Here is a 19,870-nt window from a genome sequence, read left to right as displayed (position 1 = left end):
ACTGTTCTCATGTACATGAACTAGCTAGCTAGCATTGGGTTATGGTGGTAAGAGACAATTTGAGAGCATGAAGTCCTCCTTATGAGAACGAATATTATTCGGCCCACCCAATACGCAATTTGGACAAAACTTAATAGAGACTAGTTGGTAGATTAATTAGATTTTTCCTAAAAAATAGTTGGTATTCCGATGAATAGTCAAGTCGACCGTGCAACATTCTTTGCAATTGCTACAACATTTTCTAGTCACATATATATACATGTGGGTCAGAAATGTCTTTTAAATCATGGATTTAGACGAGCCAATTATATTCAGTACTCTGATGCGAAAAAGGAAAATGCTTAAGCCACCTTTGGGGGCCTACTGCTGGCCTGCTGCCTTTTTTTTTTTTTTTTTTTCCTTCTTCTTGTACGCCATAACATATTACTCTTAATAAAATGAGTTTTACTATATACAAACACGGTCACATACTAATTTGTATATCAATACTGATTCATTCATACTTAAAATTTAAATTAACATTGTTTTCAATAAAATCTACTTTTTAACCAATCACATCACATTGATACACAGATTAATACACAATTATGCTTGCAACTATATTTTTCCTAATAAAATAAAGGGCAAACTACAAATAGCAATTCATGTTAAGCAAACATATCAACTATAGCCAAGGGCAGACAATGCAAAAGAACTCCATAGAATATTAAAATGAAATGTGTGGAAATAGAGTAATTCTACTCATCATCCTAATTTTCATCGTCCCATGATATAAAATTAGATGATTAAAAATTATTTATTATATTTCACTTAAAAACCTATTATCTAATATCACATCACAGGATAATGAAAAAAATAACAACGGATAGATTATTTCAACAAATTATAGTAACCACTAAATATGTGTGGTCCTTCATGATTAGACGAATTACGGCTAGTAAGAAAATAATGACCCACTTAATTGAGTTTAGTGGAAGTTTATCAACTTTGTGGATTCAAGTAAAAAGACAGATTACATTATTTTCTTCCTTCCTGTTGCTTCCCCTAGTCATGCCAGAGTATTGATCATCCACATGAAAATAAACAGGAATTTCCGCATGCCTTCCGAGCCGATAGTATTCCCTGATAAATAATTGCTTTTGACAGGAAAAAGAAGAGTTCTTCAGGAAATAACTGGCTTGAATTTGGACAAAAATTGTAGCTCAACGTTCAAATTGACAAGGTTTTAGAACAATCCAAAGAACAGTATATAAGACCAAAAACAGTCATTCAACAATTATTGCTTGCACACCGCTTTAAACTTCTTTCAAGTCGGTAACTCTGTACCAGTACAACCCTTTTTTTAATCTGAAATTTATCTACTTAATTAAGCACAAAACAAACCCAGGACTTACTCTTAGCTATATATTAACCAGACAAGCTAATCTCTCGAAGCTTCCTTATGGGAAATCCTATTCATCACTATCACAGAGCACGGAGTGTACATAGAACCTATAAAGGTGTACTTTGAATACCTAAGAAGGGATGCGGAAGGGAAGAAAATGAAGAAATGGAGTATTTTATGGGAAATCCTAAACTCTGGGGAAGCGTGAGCGACCTTTCTTCTTTAAGAAGTCTGGGATTTCCACGGAACTGCCATCAGTGAAAGAGGGAGGTCGCCGATTAATTCCAAGGTTGCTGTCTCCTTGTGCTAACTGACTAGCCTGCGTATTTGACCAGAAAAGAGTCAGAATTTGAGAGAGAGAGAGAGAGAGAGAGAGAGAGAGAGGGGAATACCTGGAGGTGCCTCCCTTCACTTTCTTCTTGGCGTTTGAACCCAGTAGCAATTAAAGTTATACTGACCTGAATGAAGAACCAAAAAAATTTGATTCCATTATGGAAACCACCTTATAATGCATTCAAACTGAAACGTTAGCCCGTGCAAGAATGACCCCAGGGATTGTTATGATACTTAATTTCTATAGCATGATTCAGTTAACATGCCAAATCAACACGTGTAGAAAATCCCTGGGCACAATAGACATGCAATTTGCACACTCCCTACACGAGAAAGCGAACATTTTTCCTTGGAAAAACACATAGCAATACAGTCACATCGCAAAGGCATATTATCATATTCACAAAATGACCTTGATGGCATTTTCACCGTATAGAGTCTTACCTATCCTTCGCTCTTTTTTCTCAATAAAGCAAAATTTTGAATGTTATATGAATGGCAGTCATATGATGAGCCCATGTTGTTGCACTGTTGCAGGCACGTCCATGACATAATGTATGAAGATGAATAGAAATTTACCCTGCTTATATTAGGCTAAGCAATAACTTACTTGACCACTGATCGATGGATCTATCACTGCTCCAAAGATTAAATTGGCAGTTGGGTCCACAAGGTCGTATATGACCTCTGCAGCAGCATTTACCTGCAAACACACCCACATAGTAATTGAAGGGAGAAGATAGATATTATCAGTCTGTAATAGAGCTTCACCATAATCTGAGAGAAGAGTGGAATTTCAAAATTAATAGGCATTTTAAGACAATTAAATCTCAACCAAGTAAATTATCTAGAGAAGAACAACACAACTAATTTGATTTGAAGGCCAAGAAAAAGTGATATAATCACCATCAACAATATAATTTTTCAGAAAAATACACTCTGCACCCTCTAACTACTAGGTGTATACTTTGTACCCCAAACTACCAAAGCAAACACGTTGCACTCTTTAACTACAAAAAACTAACAAATAACACTATTTTTCAATTCGGGCTATGTAGATGGATTGGGCAAGATATAAACAATGAGGTTGCAACATCTCTTCAGCAGGTTGAGTGGAAAATTAACATTTAAATTTCAATGGGTCAAGTATATTTCACAACAGCCTTTGCTTAATTTATAAATTATATCACGGCATTTAACAATGGAAAAAGAAAACAAAAAATCATAGGAGCAGCACCAAGATGTTTCAAGAACTATAAAATGCAGATAGTATGTAAATGCAACTTGACAAGTAAATGATACATCCCATTTTTTCATGTAAATATGAAATAATTGCTTAAAAGCGGGCTGAGGTGGCAACAACCTATCAATCACTTTCCTTCTAAGAATTGAGCAAAACTTCAGGCTGCAATACATTCAGTGTTACTGTAACCAACATAGCTTTGACACATGGATGTGGGTTATTTTTGGAAAATGCCAAAGAAAGATTTTTTTTTTGATAAATAAATGCCAAAGAAAGATTCAGGCAGAAAGAAAGAAAGATGCGATACAGGTCATGTCCTCCCGAGAGAGCTACCTCATATAAGGTCAAATCATTTCCACCAGTTATATTCCACACAATTCCAGTGGCCCTCTCTATACCAATATCTAGTAAAGGTGATTGTATGGCATTTAATGCAGCATCTCTTGCCCTGGTCTTCCCTACACAAAAACAAGCACCACAAAAACGTTTTGAGTGTTGTATGTACAACACTCGATGAGAATAGACAAAAATTTCTGGTTGAAGAAGCTCAAGCAAAAGGCATTCTGGGGAAAATAAATTTCTGATAGCATGAAAAGCAAAGCATTGTGAAAAATACAACAAATAATTGGGTGTAAGTGATCTTTTTCCTTCCAGTTCTAATTGAGCACAGTATTTTCAATGCCAAAATATAAAAGTAGCAAAAACTATTTCTAGAAACTTTAGTGTGTAGATGTAAGTGTGCTTGAAGATCAACCTAAAGGTAGTGCAAGGACCAATGTTTGGCAGCCACACTAACTTTGTGAAGATCATAAGCATAAGACCTTAATGAACTGGTGACTGTTTGCTAAGCCCACTGTTGCCTTATGCACTTCTTTTCCTACTTGACAACTGCATGAGCTGAATTTGATAACCACCTCTTGCATGCAGCACCCTCTTTCCCTTTTTAGCAATAAGAAGGTGCACTGTATACAGGTTGCTGTGCCACAATTCACCTAGCTGACATGTTTTCAGCTAAGCTCCCTTCTAGATTAAGTTCACATTTTCAGTAAAAATCCAACATCAGTGTGAATTGGCCAGCGAGTGACTATCCAAATGAATAAACATTAATTGTCCTGAGGTTCAGCCATTTATCTTAGATCTTACTACTCCAGGAAGCATTTTTCTTTTTAATTTTTCTGATGGTTAGGCAAGAATCAGACTAATACAGGCCCCAATTGATCATGACCAGCAATACATATAATGGATTTGGAAATCTAGACATCCTTGTAGGAATTAACTAGAAATTACCAGTTGCAGTTCCTATTCCCATCAATGAAGAACCTGCATTTGCCATTATAGCTCGCACATCGGCAAAATCCACATTTACTAGTCCTGGTATCTGCAATTACGATGTCTCTTAGAAACCATAAAATATTTATAAAGCAATAGTCATCAACTCCGTTTACCTAAAAAATTAATTATGTATCAGACTTATCCCTGATTAACACATTGCTTGAAAATATTACTCAGATGCAACCTGCATATATGTCCACACATTTATAGCAATATGTGCTTAACAAGGAATTTCAAAAGCCAAAAAGTTAGAGGTTCTATGATAACCATAGTGTATTTCAGTAACATGAAACTGCAATTTGCCCTACCTATCGCAAACATGCCTTTCCTACATTCTTTCCACCATCTTTTTATAGGTAGCCATTCCCCATGAATATGAATTAAATCATAAAGAATAAAAAATCACTATTGTAGTCTATGAGAAGACAAAGGAAGGAAATAACATGTATCCTTCTCCTTTTGTTCTCTTCTCTTTTGTTCCTTTGTTCGTTAATTAATCCATAATTTAAATTGTTACAAATACAATTATTATGGTTATTATTATTATTATTATGTTAAACACAGAAAGGAAAGAATATAAAGTTCTAATAAAAGGTTCTATGCACATCTCGTACCGTAATTATGTCAGAGATACCACGAACACCTTGACGAAGAATATCATCAGCGAGGTTAAATGCTTCTGTTACTGGGGTAGATGGGGAAACTGCAGTCAATAACTTGTCATTTGGAATGACTATCAGCGTGTCAACATTGTCTCTTAAAGCTGCAATTCCTTCCTGTGCTTGAACCGCCCTCCTTCGTCCCTCAAAAGAGAAAGGGGTAGTGACAATGCCAACAGTCAATATACCCATTGACTTTGCAACCCCAGCAATTACAGGAGCCCCACCAGTGCCAGTTCCTCCGCCCATTCCAGCCTGAAAATATAGAAGTTTAAAGTCCTAGATAAGAAAAGAGTTTTTTTATAGGTAAAGTAAGATTTTATTAATAGAAGAGAGTACACGTGGCCCAAGTACACCTAGATAAGAAAAGAATACATCCATGTACGTGTTTTCATGAATTTATCACACTGAGAGTTCTGTGAATCAGGATCCTAATGGAGAAAATATATATTATAATGTTTGAGCATTCATTTGCATGTAGAACTAACCATGAACGTGAACAAAGTCTTACATGCTTGTTTCCAACACTTTCCTTTTTGACAATCTTTCAGAAAATATACAAATAAGATGAAAATTGTAAACAATCAGAAAACACACTGTGGTCTTATATCCATAAAACAGCAGCAATAATAGTTGTACAACATTATAGAAAAGTTTCTAAAGTCATAATGGCTAAAGAGAAGTTGGACATACTGTAACAAAGACCATGTCTGCTCCATAAAGGGCCTCTTCTATTGATTCTTTGCTTTCTTTTGCAGCATTCATGCCAATCTCTGGGTTCCCACCAGCACCAAGACCCCTAGTAAGCTCCTGACCAATTTGCAAACGGTTCTCAGGAAATACAGGCGACATTTTCATGGCTTGAATATCCGTGTTGACAATCCAGAACTCCACACCCTTCATTGCACTCTCTATCATGCGGTTAACTGCATTTGATCCACCACCTCCAACACCAATAACTTTGATCTTAGCTTCATTGTAATTATTCGAACTAGACGTGTCCTCTAAACCCTCTTTGACAGTTCCACCTAGACTATCCTTTCTTGGATTATTCACGGAATTGTTCCCGTCCCCTCTAAGCAATGAAACTTCAGGGTGTAGATTCAGAAAAGGGTCTCTATTGTGATATGGACTAACACTCTGGGAGTTGGCGGAACACTTGAACTGAGGGAAAGTAAACTTTTGACGACCACCGAAAAGCCCATTCTTCTCCTCAGACATTTTCAGACAGCAAGCTCTGCCAAATTGATTCTCCATTAATACTCTCCCTCCCAGCACAGTTAATACCCCAGTTGGGTTTCGAGCACTAGAAGGCATCAAACTCGTAGGCATACAAGTCGTCATGACTAAATGGCAAAACTCGAATCTCGAAAATTAGAGAGCTAATGTGGGTCGAGGAATTTTAAGGCCACAAATGGCTTAAATTCCCTTTTACAACAAATTTCTCTTCCAAGACCTGCTAATAAAAACCAGAAGATCAAAACAATACCCAGCAATAATTAGAAATTTAGAAAGCCGCATTTTGGAGACTACAGACTGCACATCGGTTTGTGAGTGGCCCAATCTAAGAGTTGCAACAGAAAAAAGTCCTAGGAAATGTATGTTATACTGCAGACTGCCACGAAAATACAAGACCTGCTTGCAGTTCAGAAAAAAACAGAACGAGAACTCCTAGAAACAATAGAGCATTGCTTCAGACAGGTTTCTCTCACAGTAGATGAGGAAAATCATAGGACCAAATTCTTTCTAAGCATAAAGCCTAGAGAAAACAGAGAATCAAAATTTGTATAATGAGACGCCATTGGACCAGATATTGAGAAGAGAATTAACTCGAACATGAAGGAAAATGCAACAAATTGAAGCAAGAGAGAGAAAACGGTACCTGGGTTTAGGAGGAAGAGAGAGCGTGAGAAGTGAGAAGTGAGAAAGCAGGAGTCCAATGTAGGCTGTAGCAAAGAGAACAAATCTCCTAGAAAATTTTGGGTACCGACCTGACTAGGGGGTCCCAATTGTCTAGCATTAAGCCACTTAGCAACGAAAATCTCGAGCGGAAGGAGTAAAGTTTTAAACAAATAGTTTGCTTTATAAGAATTGCGCATTAAATCAATTAATTAATTAATAAAAATTGCTCTTTGGGAGGAAGTACAGACATAGGGCTTACTTATGAAAATCCCCAAAAAAAAAAAACTATACTTTCTATGGGCTTGGCCCAACTCAAGAGTCCAAAGCCCATGAACAAAATCCTATATTCTTCTCTCTTTGGGGCTAGATCACAATGGCATTGGCCAAGCCCTGGGGCTCAGACCTCAGACAAATCGGGAAATCGATCGTGATGGCTTCTCGGATTCTGGCGGAGGCGTCGAAGATGAGATCCGCATCGGCTAAGCGCCAAGCGCTGAACTTAACGGATGCCGCCGCCGCTAGAATAAGCCACCTGCTACAACAGCGGCAGCGGCCCTTCCTCAGGTTGGGCGTCAAGGCTCGTGGCTGTAACGGCTTGTCGTACACCCTCAATTACGCAGGTCGGTCTCTCTCATCCGCTTCCATCTCCATGCACTCGCAGTTGGATATCACTGAATGAATATCCTATAATACGAATCCTTATGTCCCTGAGTAGCTTCTTGCGAAGATGGCTCCATGTCCATGTTTTTTCCTTTTTTTGGGTTCGATTTCTCTTTTCCTTTCAACGTTGTACTTCCTTCCCTTTCAAAATCAATGGCTCTTTGACTTAATAATAATAATAAAAAAAAACCAGTGCCTCTTTGAGTAGTCATATGGGTTATTATGTACCATATTGGCTTAGTTAGGAGGCAAAGATTAATGGATCTTTTACTGGTCTTCTAGGGCCTTTTGAGGGGACTCTTGCTTCTTTGGATCGATTGTCCTCCAAGCAGCCTTAAGACATAATCACTTATCAAGAAGGGAAAAAAAAAAAAAAAAAAAAAAAAAAAAAAAACAACAGCCTTAAGACAATCTACGGCATATATTTTTCCTTGGCTCGGCATATTGCCTCTTGAATAAATGTAGAGCGATAGTGCAGCCCTTCTGAACCTTCAGAAAGAGGTAAAAAGTTAGATAGTGTATGGTTTACAGCTTGTAAACCTTCACCATCTCGATCCATATCGAGGATAAGGAGCAGTTCCCTCCATTGTTCCTTTCCTGGATGCTCTCTAGCTTTCCTTATCGTTTCTTGTTTTAAGATTTTCTTTGAAGTGCAAGAACCCAGAGGGACACATCCGAAGAAATCATATAAAACTTATGAGTCACCATTTATTTAGGGTCAACTTGTATCTCTATCTTCAAGTGTATGCTGTATGTGAAATAAGATGCATAATTAAGAATGATGTTGCCAAATCTTTTGCTCTAACGTATAGAAAGTTTGACGTTCCTGTGTGAGGTGTTCTCCTAGTGTTGATATAATAATCTCAAAAACATCATGAAAACTTCCTAGCCATGTGGACATATCATTCTTATACCAAACATGCCTCTTTGATTGTTCTGTAAGAATATGTTATATGAGTTGTTAAATTATTCCTACTTATTAAAAAAAATTGAGTGGTTAAATTATTCCTTCTTAACTCATCCAAACAAAAAATAATAAAGAAGGAGCCGATTCTTTTTATTTTAAACACTAATTTGTTGAGCTGATTCTCAATTCCATATGGTTTATCAAAATATGATAGAAGAAAAGGGGAGGTTTGACGAATTGGTCGAGGACAAGGGTGTAAAGATATTAATTGATCCAAAGGCCCTTATGCATGTAATCGGGACCAAGATGGATTTTGTAGATGACAAACTCAGGTACACTTTTCTTCTTCTTCTTGGGGGTTTGTAGGCATTATACATATTCAATATGTGAGAGAAATAGATTACGTCTTCGGTCCCTATTCTTTAGATGTTTGCAGTGACAGAGGTTAATGTGCCATTCTGGCAACGGAATTGGCAGTTTTTTGTTGCTGCATTGGTCTGGCCATGGCACATAGATAACTGATGTCAGAATGGAAATGGGCACTTGGGGTAACTAATATGAGGAAAATATGCCTCCAAGTTCCTTGTAATTTTCGGAAGAGGCAAATTCTTCACTTTGAGAGAAACTGAAATGTTAGGAGTTATGTTGTAGGGCCACTAATTGCTGTATGTTGTGGGCATGTGCATTACTGCCAATTGGCCATTTTATTCTTCTCTCTCTCAAGTACCCTATGCTTTGACTTCGATTAACGTTTCCATAGTTGACATGATGAAATTCTTTAGCCGAGATGCCTTACGTACTAATGGGGATGACATATCCATTATGCTTGATTTTGTGTTGGCTCTTTATATGCGTTTTTCCTCTTATTTTTCCTCTTATTGTTACATATCTGAGTTTATACCTATTTTAAGTTTTGCTTCACGGTTTTTTTGTTTTTTTTCAAAATTCCTGGTCAGGTCCGAGTTCATATTTATCAATCCGAACTCGAAAGGGCAGTGTGGTTGCGGTGAATCTTTCATGACAACAACCAATACTGGAGCTGCTTAATTAGTTAAAAGTTCAGTTGAACTTGTGATGAATCGAGACTCTGTGAAACACTTCGTTTTCTACTTGTACTATTCCCCACCCAAGCTTAGCAGCAATGGTTCTTGACGAAAATTTCATCAGCGACAGTGGCGTAGAATGAAAGAAGCAGGTTTGGCGTGCATGTCTCATTGTCTGGTGGACTTTTGCGGCCGCAGCAGCTATACATTGGTTGTGTCGTCCTCGCTATTGACCCATTTTTTTTTTTTTTTTCACAATTACCCTTGAGATCGTACGACACTCGCTAATATTGTGATTCGTATAGCTGGCGGATGAACTGAAACATGATAATGTAGCTGCGTGCCTGTATGTAAAAACTACTGAAATGAAAAATATTTTTGTGAATAAGTACACCCCGGGGGATGTTGCTGTCCAACTAGTGGGGAAACCTTGCGAACGATCCCCACTGCTTATGTATGCATGACGTATCTTTCAGATTACCACCATCGCACAAGGTGTGGCGAATCTTCCCTATTCAAAACCACAAACAAACCCACCCCACCTCTTTCCCAAAAAAAAAAAAAAAAAAAAAAAAATCACTTCTAGCTGATTTCAAGTCAATAAACTGGCCTGAAATAAAATCTGTTTAAAAAAATAAATATAAACATATATATGTGAACTATTATGAAATATATAATCAAAAAGATCTTATGATAACCTGCAGACAAATGGGATAGATAGGTAATAAAAAGTATGAAATTTATAACTTTTATATATATAAAAGAGTAAAAAATTAAAAGCTGGGAGGACCAACAGGGGTATGGGCAATGAAAATTTCTAAATCAATAGTCTATGCACTATATATTTATTATTATTTTTTTTTTCTTTTATTAAATATTTAATATATGAATAATGAGATAAATAATTCGATTAGTTTAAGAATATTAAATTTTAAAAATAAATTATTAAAAAAAATAACAGCGTATAATGTCTGGAATTATGCGTAGGAAAGCTCATGGGCAATACATTGGAGAGCTGCTTGGGGGTTCGGAATAGAGGCGGCACCGTAAGGAGCGAAGTGAAGACACCTGGCCGATACGTGGCGAGAGGACCGAGCATGGGACTTTCCCCTCTGAATTTCTATTGAGCAGTGTGGCTATATAATCCAAAAACCTGTTGCGTGGGGCCCCAAACTTCGCCGGGTATATAGAGGAAGAGAGATCGAGGGCAGGTCGAGCTGCAGACTCAGAGAAGAAGCAGACACCATATAGAAATTGTCGCTGCAAAGTGCAAACACTCCTAAACCCAACAAACCTTCCTTTTTCTGATCTTAAAACTCATGTACTGTCTCTGCGAAAGATTTGGTCCTTTCATATATCTATATATATATATATAAGCTGAGAAAGAACATGATGTACTCATTTGTAGCCGTTTTGTGATGTAGGCTTTACTGGATACCTCGAAGCTACGAGATCTCAGGTCCAATACGATTAAAACTTAAAAGGTGGAGCAAAGAGCATAATTAATCAGGTATGTTCTGTACATGCTATATTTATCTGCCTCGATTATGATTGCGGGTGTATTGTGAACAACTCTTCCATTTTTATTTCTTTTCTTTTATTTCTGGGCTCCAAGCTATGTTGGAACAGTTTATTCCGAATCATATTCGTTATTTTTCATGAAGTGGATACCAGATCTGAGCCCGAAGACATGCAGTTGTTAGGGTTTATAGGTTCATGCAGCTGCTTTTCAATATTGGTGTTTTTTGTTTTTGGTAGTTTTTCAGTACAATTAGTGCATGCATTGACGATAGTTTTTAGGTGGGATTTGGTAGTGATCATTGGTTAATTACAAGCTAATATTATTATTGAGGAGAAAACGATGGGAATAGACCTGAGAAAGTAAATAGAAGTTATTACCTTATATATACATATAAACCCTTGAGTGTTTGAAAAACTGAATTTATGACTTAACGAGTACAAATATTCTACTCGTTAATATGTATCTTTGAGTTTGTTTAGTATGCATGATCATCTTCACTTTTATCCAAACAAGAAGAAGTACCAACGCAACATCAATGTCATGTACACAAATAAATGCTATATATATATAATTGCTTGAAAGTGCGTGCAATCAAGATCTTACAGACCATGTGCCATGTTTTCAGCGCACCCTTGTCCTTTAAGCAGCAATGTTAATTTTTCTGAATCGGTGCACGTGGATGTTCTTCTTTTAACTTAATTTGGTGTCAGAAACGAAGTGATGAGGAATAAAATGCCATCGTGCTGTTGTTGTAACTAAATACAAATGCTTTTTTTAGAAAACAATTCTTTACTTTTTATATATAGTTATTACTGTTATTATTATTTTCAATTTGATCCGTATTTGTAGAAACATCTTATATTTTAAAACGATAGTTAATATTTGAAGTTGTAATTGTACAAGTATCGTGTAATTTCTTAAAAAAAAATAAATTAATAAGAAATTCACATAAATAAAAATTAATTTTTTAATTGTGGACTTCACTATTTTTTAAAACGATTGCACATCATTTACACATTTTACAACTGTATGTAGTATTATTTTTTTAAAAATAAAAATAAAATTGTACAAGTAAATTCATAAATTATTAATATATTTTAATGTGATATATTAGATATATTTTACGTATAACTAACTTTATAAATGAATTTCTTTTAAAATTAACCAAATCAGCCAAATTATTAGGCATGAAAAAGAAACATGACTACTGCAATATTTAAATTAAGCTTCGAAGAATCAAACTCCCAAAGTCGTTCAATCGGCTAAGGTGACAGTCATTAATTTCGTCTCGTGTATTCCGCAAAACAGCGTCTCTTTGCTCGGAAACGCTGGGCTACTGCTTGTGCGCACTGTTAACATGACCTTCCTTAAGCTTAAGCTTAACCTAAACCCTGTCTTGTACGCTCCAAAGCGCAGGTGCATTTAATTGCCATCATCATCACCTAGCTACTAGCTGCAATCTGATCTTCATGATGACAAAGATGGTGGCCACGGAGTCCGAGATGATCCCCGAACTAGGCCAGGTCGAGTCGTCACTATTAGCAGATCAACAGCCCAAGATCAATCGTGTCTCGTCGCTCGGAAGACAATCCTCAGTATACTCCCTCACTCTCGACGAGTTCCAGCACACGCTCTGCGAGAGCGGCAAGAATTTCGGGTCCATGAACATGGATGAGTTCCTCACCAGTATTTGGATTGCCGAAGAAAACCAAGCTGTCAACAACACCACCACCACCACCAATGTTATCGCCGCTAATAATATGAGCAGCCACACCCAGCTGTCTCAAAGCGAAGCGCATACTGAGATGGGAAAAGCAAAGCAGCCAAGCTTGCCACGACAAGGTTCGCTCACGCTTCCGGCACCTCTCTGTAGGAAAACGGTGGACGAAGTTTGGTCTGAAATCCACAAAGGACAGCATCAGAGTAATAGTACTAGCCATAAAAATGGTGATAACATTCAGAATCCCGAGTGTGGAGCTCGCCAGCCGACTTTCGAAGAGATGACCTTGGAGGATTTTCTGATAAAAGCAGGGGTGGTGAGGGAACCATGTACAATGCCAGTATCTCAACCCCAACCTCAGCAGCAGTACGGGTTATACCAGAATAACAATTCCACAGCGGGTCCTAGTTTCTCAACTAGGTCTACAACAGGATTTGGTGTTGCTGGTGGTGTGAGTACTGTTCCAACTCACCAAACAATGCCACAGGGTGGTGGTGGGGCGATTGGAGAGTCGTCAGGGTACGCTGGAAATGGCAAGAGGAGTGGGGGATACCCACCCGGGCCGCCGGCGCCTGTTTGTTATGGTGGAAGGGTAGTGAATGGTGGCGGTGGATATGGGGCGGCGCCAGCAATGGGAGTGGTGGCACCGGTTAGTCCTGCTTCTTCTGATGGGTTGTGCACAACTCAGGTTGATAACTCGGGCAATCAATTTGGACTGGACATGGGGGAACTAAGGGGAAGGAAGAGGATCATAGATGGTCCAGTGGAGAAGGTGGTGGAGAGGAGACAAAGGAGGATGATCAAGAATAGAGAGTCCGCGGCCAGATCTAGAGCCAGGAAACAGGTAATAAATCCACTGTTTCTTCCAGTACATATTGTTCAAATTTGCGAGCTTCCCTAAAGCCTAATTTTCACATGTTTGTGATATCGGTTGCGTCTTGCAAATTAATTAACTTGGATAGTAATTCCTAAATTAACTTGGCAGGAAGCCTCCAGTTTTAAATCAATAGTGTAATTTAAATGTAATTAAAACTCGTCTAATTAGAGGAATTTAGACTAGATTCGATCATCAATTAATACTAGCTAGTACTTTCTGTAAATCATATAACCTCGTACATCGTTCAGCTTATTTATGGTTCTAGTCATATTTAGTTTGATCGATTGCTCATCAAGGAACGCATACAACGAGAGGCATAGTTCTAGTGCTGAAGTTTTAAAGACATGAAGTATCAATATTGCGAGGCTTAAATTGCGAAGAGAAATATCCCACCTTTCCACATGTAGCAGCCAAATATTGCCCAAATGTTAGACTTACAATGGGAATTATGAAAAATTATTTTATAAACTTGCATTTTTTGACAAAGTACGTACGTCAAATTGTATGGCTCTGCTCTTTTTATTGTCACGTTTGTTGTCAAATTTATTGTTTTCGTTTTGGTAATTCTCCTGGCATCTCTCCAAAGTCACTGCAAGGGAATGAAATAGAAGTGCAATGAAGGAAAAACATGCTCCTGTAAATTAGAATCCCCCCGGGTTTAGTTTTTTTTTTTTTAAAGTATGATGGGAGCAGTGTGAATATCGATTTAAGGAACACACTTCTTTGGAATTCTCTGAGAAACGATTGAGAAGACCCCTTGAGTCTAAATGATCTTCTCATGGACAGTGCTGCCATCCTACAGATGATGCCATGATATATTCTCCTGCAATTTTAATTTAATTTACTTTTACAGGCATACACGGTTGAACTAGAAGCAGAACTGAACCAATTAAGAGACGAGAACACAAACCTTAAACAGGCTCTGGTAATGGCATATTATTTATCGAATGTTTGATTTTTTAAAAGGTTCACATTCATATGGAAACTACTCTAATTACAAGTCTTGCTTTGTTTGATCTCCTCTTCGAACAGGTAGAAATTGAGAGGAAAAGAAACCAACAGGTAACTGTCGTAATTTCTTTTAGTATAAATATGCATAAGGGATCATACGCTTTTACATTTACCGGCCATGGATCTACATATAGTACGGAACCAATCCCACCTGTGTTGGATAGACTATCATGTGTTATTGCTGATTAAGAACTGCGTATTTGATTAATTAATTGATGGCCATATGCTTGAGGTATGCAAATTTTTGCTGATTTGCAACCTGATAGGGCCGTAACTCCCATGTGGCCGGAGTTGTGGTTTTGATGCGAATTTCTTTCAAAAAACTCTTCTAGATTTGTGCTTATTCCTCTTTTGCTGTCAAAATCTTTCTGCAAAACCCTTGTATAATATGCATTTCTTTTTCATGATATCTTTTATAATTATATGTTCTTTTTTAAAATCCTTCTCCATCGCTACCAGTATTCTGAAGAGATGAAAACGAAAGTTCAAACCAAGGCTCAAAAAGCTAAGGAGAAACTGAGGGTGTTGAAAAGGAACCAAAGTTGCCCATTGTGATGTAAGGATCAGTACTTGATCAATGGTAATTGTGAACTCATATTTCGAGTTTTGAGTTGCAGCATTGTAGAATCTCACTTGTTCTGATGCGGCAGTACATGCATATGCCTGCAGAATTACCTTTTATGCAGTGTATCGAGGAATGAAACCTGAAAGGGTCAAACCAAAGCAAGATCAAAAGCTAATTGGATGAAGGTGATCATGAGAAGAAATTCGATTTTCCCATTGTGAAGCAACTAAATCATAATTGTATGATGCGTGCGATGCAATATTACATAGGATTAGCTTATTGAGACTAAATGGAAAAATCTAAATTATTATATGAGAAATAAATACATAAATAAATAAGAATCCTACAAAAAATTAAGTCAAAATTGAAATCAGAATCACTTTCAAACTTGAACTCAAATATTTCTTAACAAGGCAAAAATGATCATAAATATATGATTCGAGAGAAAATAACTAATATTGCTCTTAGTCTAAGGAAGATATTAAGCTTTTCTTATATAATAATTTAGATTCATAATTTCGAATTTTGCAATTACTTAAGTCCGGCTTATTGGCTTTGTAAAGAAATTTCAAATTGTACTATTAATCAATCATTTTCAGAATTTTATCTATGTTTTTGAGCGAATCTCTTTTCTTCTTTGTCTCGATTATATGTTGAAACTAGCCGCTAGAATTAATGTAAATTCTGTCTGGCATCACTTATAATATATTAATCACTAACTAATCAATGTATCAAAAGCTAGCTGCACCTGATGCTGTACTTGGCCGTTACATGTATATATATATACATATATACATATACTCCCTTCTGCATAGCTTGCAGACAACGCCTGGCTCTTATGGTTCTAAGGTTCTTGCAGACAGCGCCCGGTTCTTGCACTTGGTGCTCTTGTTTTTCAGTCCGAGTCTTCCAGGATGATACAGAGCTGTAAGCATAGACTCACTTGAGTATTGCTTGAAATATTCTTGCCCGGTATCCATTACCAAACGCATTGCTTTCTATATACGTACGTTTGTCCGTGTCTTAGTCTATCTTCACACTCAAGAAGACAGAACCTTCATGGTCCACTGGGGCAGCTACACACCCGAACGGAGAAAGGCTATGTACACTGATCAGTTTGATGCCCTGCTTAGAAACGGAACCTGGGTGAAACATGTCGCACCCACTTCGGCCCAGAACAATATTAATGTTGGCTGCAAGTGTGTGTGCAAGCTCAAACGACATACTGGCGGGACAAAGAAGTCAAAGCTAGTTTAGTTCCCAAACGGCGTGCTGTTGATATATATATTCTTTTTTGTAACTATCGAATAAGTCCTACTAATATTGCATTAGTTATTCGGACGCCATTGAAGCGAGCTAGGGAGGTGATCGATTCCTTAGAATAATCTTATCCATCGCTTTAGCCGTTTGGGTACTACTATTTATTATTTTATTATTATTTATTATTTACTATTTAATACTATTTAATATTTTATTATTATTTTTTCATTACTATTTACAAAATATTTGATATTATCTCACTACACAAACGCAACCTTAAGCCTTATTCTTAACACGTTTTTTTTTTTCTTTTTATTTTTTAGAACAACCAAATATCAACTTCCCTACTTTTACAAATAAACCCTGTTTCACCCAAATTATGTCCCTTTGTTCTAACTCCTTGTGATGCTGGAAAAATTACAAGCACGCCAGCATTTTCAACCCCAAACCATGAATTTGAGTACTATTACAAGTTACCAGGGGGCTGATAATTTGACTAGTATGTGGGCTAGCTTAAGTTTATTATGATGGGTAGGAATTATGTATGTACATGTTGGTTTATGATGTCATTAACTACTTTGATGGCTTGCCAATGCTATTTAATTTTTAGAAGAGAGGAGCAGGTATCCTCAATTTTATTGATTACCCTCTCTTATTGTGGAGGATTACTTTATACAAACTAGAGAGAGCTTTGGGGTTACATAAATCCTGAAACCAAAGCCTCATATATTCCAAGAAAATACAATAATTGTTTCAAGTTATCTAGTATAATAGAAGAATATAAAGCTAGTGTCTAAAAAATGCTATTTTCATCTAAAGTTTGACAAACCAGATTTATCAGTAACAAAAAGTCCATACAATTGCTAAGGTAATTGTAAAGTAGAAGAAAAAGACAACGTAGTACCTGTTGCTCTAAGGTTAGCTAAACCATCTGTCATCCCAGTACCTTCTCTATTTTCCCAAATGTTCACATATATGCAATGAGAGCTTTTTTTTATTTTTATACCAGTTAACTACCATCAAAGCATCTGATTTAACAATGATGTCATAAAAACCTAGCCGGTAACACGAAGAGAGACCAACTTTAATTGCAAAAACTTCTGCAAAAATATTTATACCAATCCCTAAATGAATGGAGAAGTCATGTATGAACTGCCCATAATGATCTGGAATAATCCCACAACATTGCTAAGTAGACGGTAATCACACCTGATTAAGCAGCCTTTCGATCCAATGCTGCATCTGCGCGAAGGAAAAAGGACAAGGGGCCGAATGTTATTGCTTCAAGTTTAAGCATTCAGAAGTATCAAAAACATGTCACCGAACCGAAAACGGCACAGTTCATGACTTTCGCCTCCTCCTCCTACTTTCCTTTTGTTGAGTCGCAATTCTGAGAAACCCATGATTCATTGGCCTCTTATCCCTTCACTCCCAAGCAAAGGTAACGCCAAACTTACCATAGTATCCATGGACCTATTCCTTTGTTACTGGTTACACATTAGACTTTCAGGGAATTATTTTATCATATGTCGTGTAAATTAATACATGAATACGGTCACCTTTAGTCACGTGAAAAAAGACATCGAGAACCTATTATGGTTGTCATCAACGTGTCTGACATGGCGTGAAAATCCCACTTATTATTTAGTTACTTTTTCGAATGATGATCAATAAGCTAGTTGTTCGTATATATAGGCAGAGGAGATTATTATTGGTGGGACACAGATTAGATTATTGTATTGTATCAGCTTCTTATACATATTCCTTGAATCTCGGAAATGAAATTCTCAAATCCTATGTTCTTATAATCTAATCCATCAAGGCTCCGTTTAGTTGTTAAACTCAACTGAGATTAACTCAGTTCAGTTTAATTTTAGGGTTAATCTAACATCTAAACATATATTTCTCAAATTACTAAATCCATCTTAACTCAAAGAGTTAGTTTACATACCGTCTCTATTTTGAGGCTGCTCATGCAAGCCTATGCAATTATGGTTTAAATAATTTTAAAATTACAATAATATCATTTTTAAAATGATATTTTTTCCCTTTTACCCTCATTTATCAATAGGACTGCACATGCAATCCCCCACTTAAAAAGTAAGGGCATTCTAGTACTTTACAAATCTTATCTGCCTCTATAAATTAAATCTCATCAAAACCTGAACTCATAATCCGATTGATCAAAAGAAGTTAGCATAGAAAAATGTCCCCACCTTTATCAGTTTTGTTTGTTACATTAGCATTCTCCCTCCATTGTGTTATAATCTCGGCCTCAGACCCCGACCCAGTTCAGGATTTTTGCATACCAAACCCAAGATACGGTTCAATAAGAACTGCCCACCTAGCTATTCTCCCATGTAAGAATTCATCCGAGGCCTCCGTCGATGATTTTGTGTTTTCAGGTATGCAGAGCGCCGGCAACTTCTCAGACACAGGCCTGGCAGCCATACCAGTGAACCCAACAATCTTTCCTGGCATTAACACTCTAGGCATGTCATTTATACGAGCTGACCTTAAAGTTGGTGGGATTAATCCACCACATTTCCACCCAAGAGCCACTGAAATTTCTTATGTGGTGCGAGGAAGTGTGTATTCGGGCTTTGTGGATTCGGGCAACCGGGTGTTTGCTAGAACAATCGAGGAAGGAGAGGTCATGGTGTTCCCCAGAGGTCTAGTGCACTTCCAAATGAATGTGGGTGATAAGCCGGCAACCATATTTGGTAGTTTCAATAGCCAAAATCCCGGGTCACAAAAAATCCCAGCTGCCATTTTTGGATCTGGAATCGATGAGGAGCTCTTAGAGAAGACTTTCGGATTGAGTCCGAAGGAAATTGGGAGGATGAGGAGAAAATTTGATCCCAGGGTGTGAGGTAGACGGTGAAAACTGAAAAGAATGCATCGTATTTTTCACGTACTATTTTTGCTTTAGTTGGTATTGTTTGTGGATTGTAAAAGGATTATATGGTCATTTAAATGGACTGTACGTCTTCATCTCTTTATCAAGCTTCTCTGTTTCTCCGTCTCTCTTTCTATTCCTCTGTTTCTCTTGGTTTTTAGCCTTAAACAAGTCAATTTTAAATCTCATCCATGTCTTTAAGGTTGCCTTTGGATAATAAGATGATCTCAAGAGTAATGTTACATTCAATCCTAAGATATGCAAGCCCCGCATACTCCTTTCGAAAAAAAGTAGAATTGATTATTTCAAAAATAATTTTTTCAAGTGGGTCTCATATTTACTTACATTTTTTAAAAAGAATACGTGAGACTTGCACATTCTAGGACTGCAAAATATCATTTCTCTGATCTCTCAAATATTTCATGAATTCTATTTAAAAAATAATATTTAAATATTAAATAATAGTGAATAATAATAAAAATATATGTAAAAATATAATAATAAAATAATAAATAATAATAAAGTATTCGGACTATCCAAGCAGCCTTAGGTT

General features: G+C 37.0%; 4 protein-coding genes and 1 non-coding gene across 14 annotated transcripts; 4 read left to right on the top strand and 1 right to left on the bottom strand.

Moving 5' to 3' along the window:
- Positions 1 to 1,250: 1,250 nt before the first annotated feature.
- LOC122275906 (cell division protein FtsZ homolog 2-2, chloroplastic) lies at positions 1,251 to 7,002 on the bottom strand. Its single transcript, XM_043085244.1, has 8 exons — positions 6,834 to 7,002; positions 5,645 to 6,407; positions 4,907 to 5,206; positions 4,248 to 4,338; positions 3,294 to 3,418; positions 2,328 to 2,420; positions 1,777 to 1,842; positions 1,251 to 1,703 (listed from the first exon to the last, which is right to left on the bottom strand). Exons 2-8 carry the CDS (start codon positions 6,293 to 6,295, stop codon positions 1,572 to 1,574), a joined length of 1,458 nt encoding a protein of 485 aa, XP_042941178.1. The 5' UTR covers positions 6,296 to 6,407; positions 6,834 to 7,002; the 3' UTR covers positions 1,251 to 1,571.
- Positions 7,003 to 7,209: 207 nt separating this feature from the next.
- LOC122275911 (iron-sulfur assembly protein IscA-like 1, mitochondrial) lies at positions 7,210 to 9,851 on the top strand. 2 transcript variants are annotated; one of them, XM_043085254.1, is made up of 3 exons: positions 7,210 to 7,473; positions 8,638 to 8,752; positions 9,377 to 9,851. In XM_043085254.1, exons 1-3 carry the CDS (start codon positions 7,227 to 7,229, stop codon positions 9,465 to 9,467), a joined length of 453 nt encoding a protein of 150 aa, XP_042941188.1. In that variant the 5' UTR covers positions 7,210 to 7,226; the 3' UTR covers positions 9,468 to 9,851. The 2 variants fall into 2 exon arrangements, with proteins under 2 accessions (XP_042941188.1, XP_042941187.1); XM_043085253.1 differs by having other exon boundaries at positions 8,635 to 8,752.
- On the top strand, positions 7,744 to 7,858 carry LOC122277922. The gene has a single exon (XR_006229226.1). It is a non-coding gene; the product is annotated as a small nucleolar RNA U19 (small nucleolar RNA).
- Positions 9,852 to 10,556: 705 nt separating the features above from the next.
- On the top strand, positions 10,557 to 16,572 carry LOC122275907 (protein ABSCISIC ACID-INSENSITIVE 5-like). 9 transcript variants are annotated; one of them, XR_006228719.1, is made up of 8 exons: positions 10,557 to 10,784; positions 10,888 to 10,973; positions 12,402 to 13,549; positions 14,436 to 14,507; positions 14,615 to 14,644; positions 15,053 to 15,149; positions 15,280 to 15,343; positions 16,018 to 16,572. XR_006228719.1 is itself a non-coding variant. In XM_043085249.1 (7 exons), exons 3-6 carry the CDS (start codon positions 12,455 to 12,457, stop codon positions 15,146 to 15,148), a joined length of 1,293 nt encoding a protein of 430 aa, XP_042941183.1. In that variant the 5' UTR covers positions 10,558 to 10,784; positions 10,888 to 10,973; positions 12,402 to 12,454; the 3' UTR covers position 15,149; positions 15,280 to 15,782. The 9 variants fall into 9 exon arrangements, 5 of the variants coding, with proteins under 5 accessions (XP_042941183.1, XP_042941182.1, XP_042941181.1 ...); XR_006228718.1 differs by having other exon boundaries at positions 10,559 to 10,784; positions 15,263 to 15,343; XR_006228717.1 differs by having other exon boundaries at positions 10,560 to 10,784; positions 15,053 to 15,173.
- Positions 16,573 to 18,576: 2,004 nt separating this feature from the next.
- LOC122275910 (germin-like protein subfamily 3 member 2) lies at positions 18,577 to 19,420 on the top strand. The gene has a single exon (XM_043085252.1). It carries the CDS (start codon positions 18,625 to 18,627, stop codon positions 19,288 to 19,290), a length of 666 nt encoding a protein of 221 aa, XP_042941186.1. The 5' UTR covers positions 18,577 to 18,624; the 3' UTR covers positions 19,291 to 19,420.
- The last annotated feature ends 450 nt before the right edge of the window (positions 19,421 to 19,870 follow it).

Source organism: Carya illinoinensis, chromosome 9, assembly GCF_018687715.1.
Source record: "Carya illinoinensis cultivar Pawnee chromosome 9, C.illinoinensisPawnee_v1, whole genome shotgun sequence".
Classification (NCBI taxonomy): Eukaryota; Viridiplantae; Streptophyta; class Magnoliopsida; order Fagales; family Juglandaceae; genus Carya; species Carya illinoinensis.
Note: the sequence above shows the minus strand (reverse complement) of the source record. Positions and strands in the feature narration are given on the sequence as shown.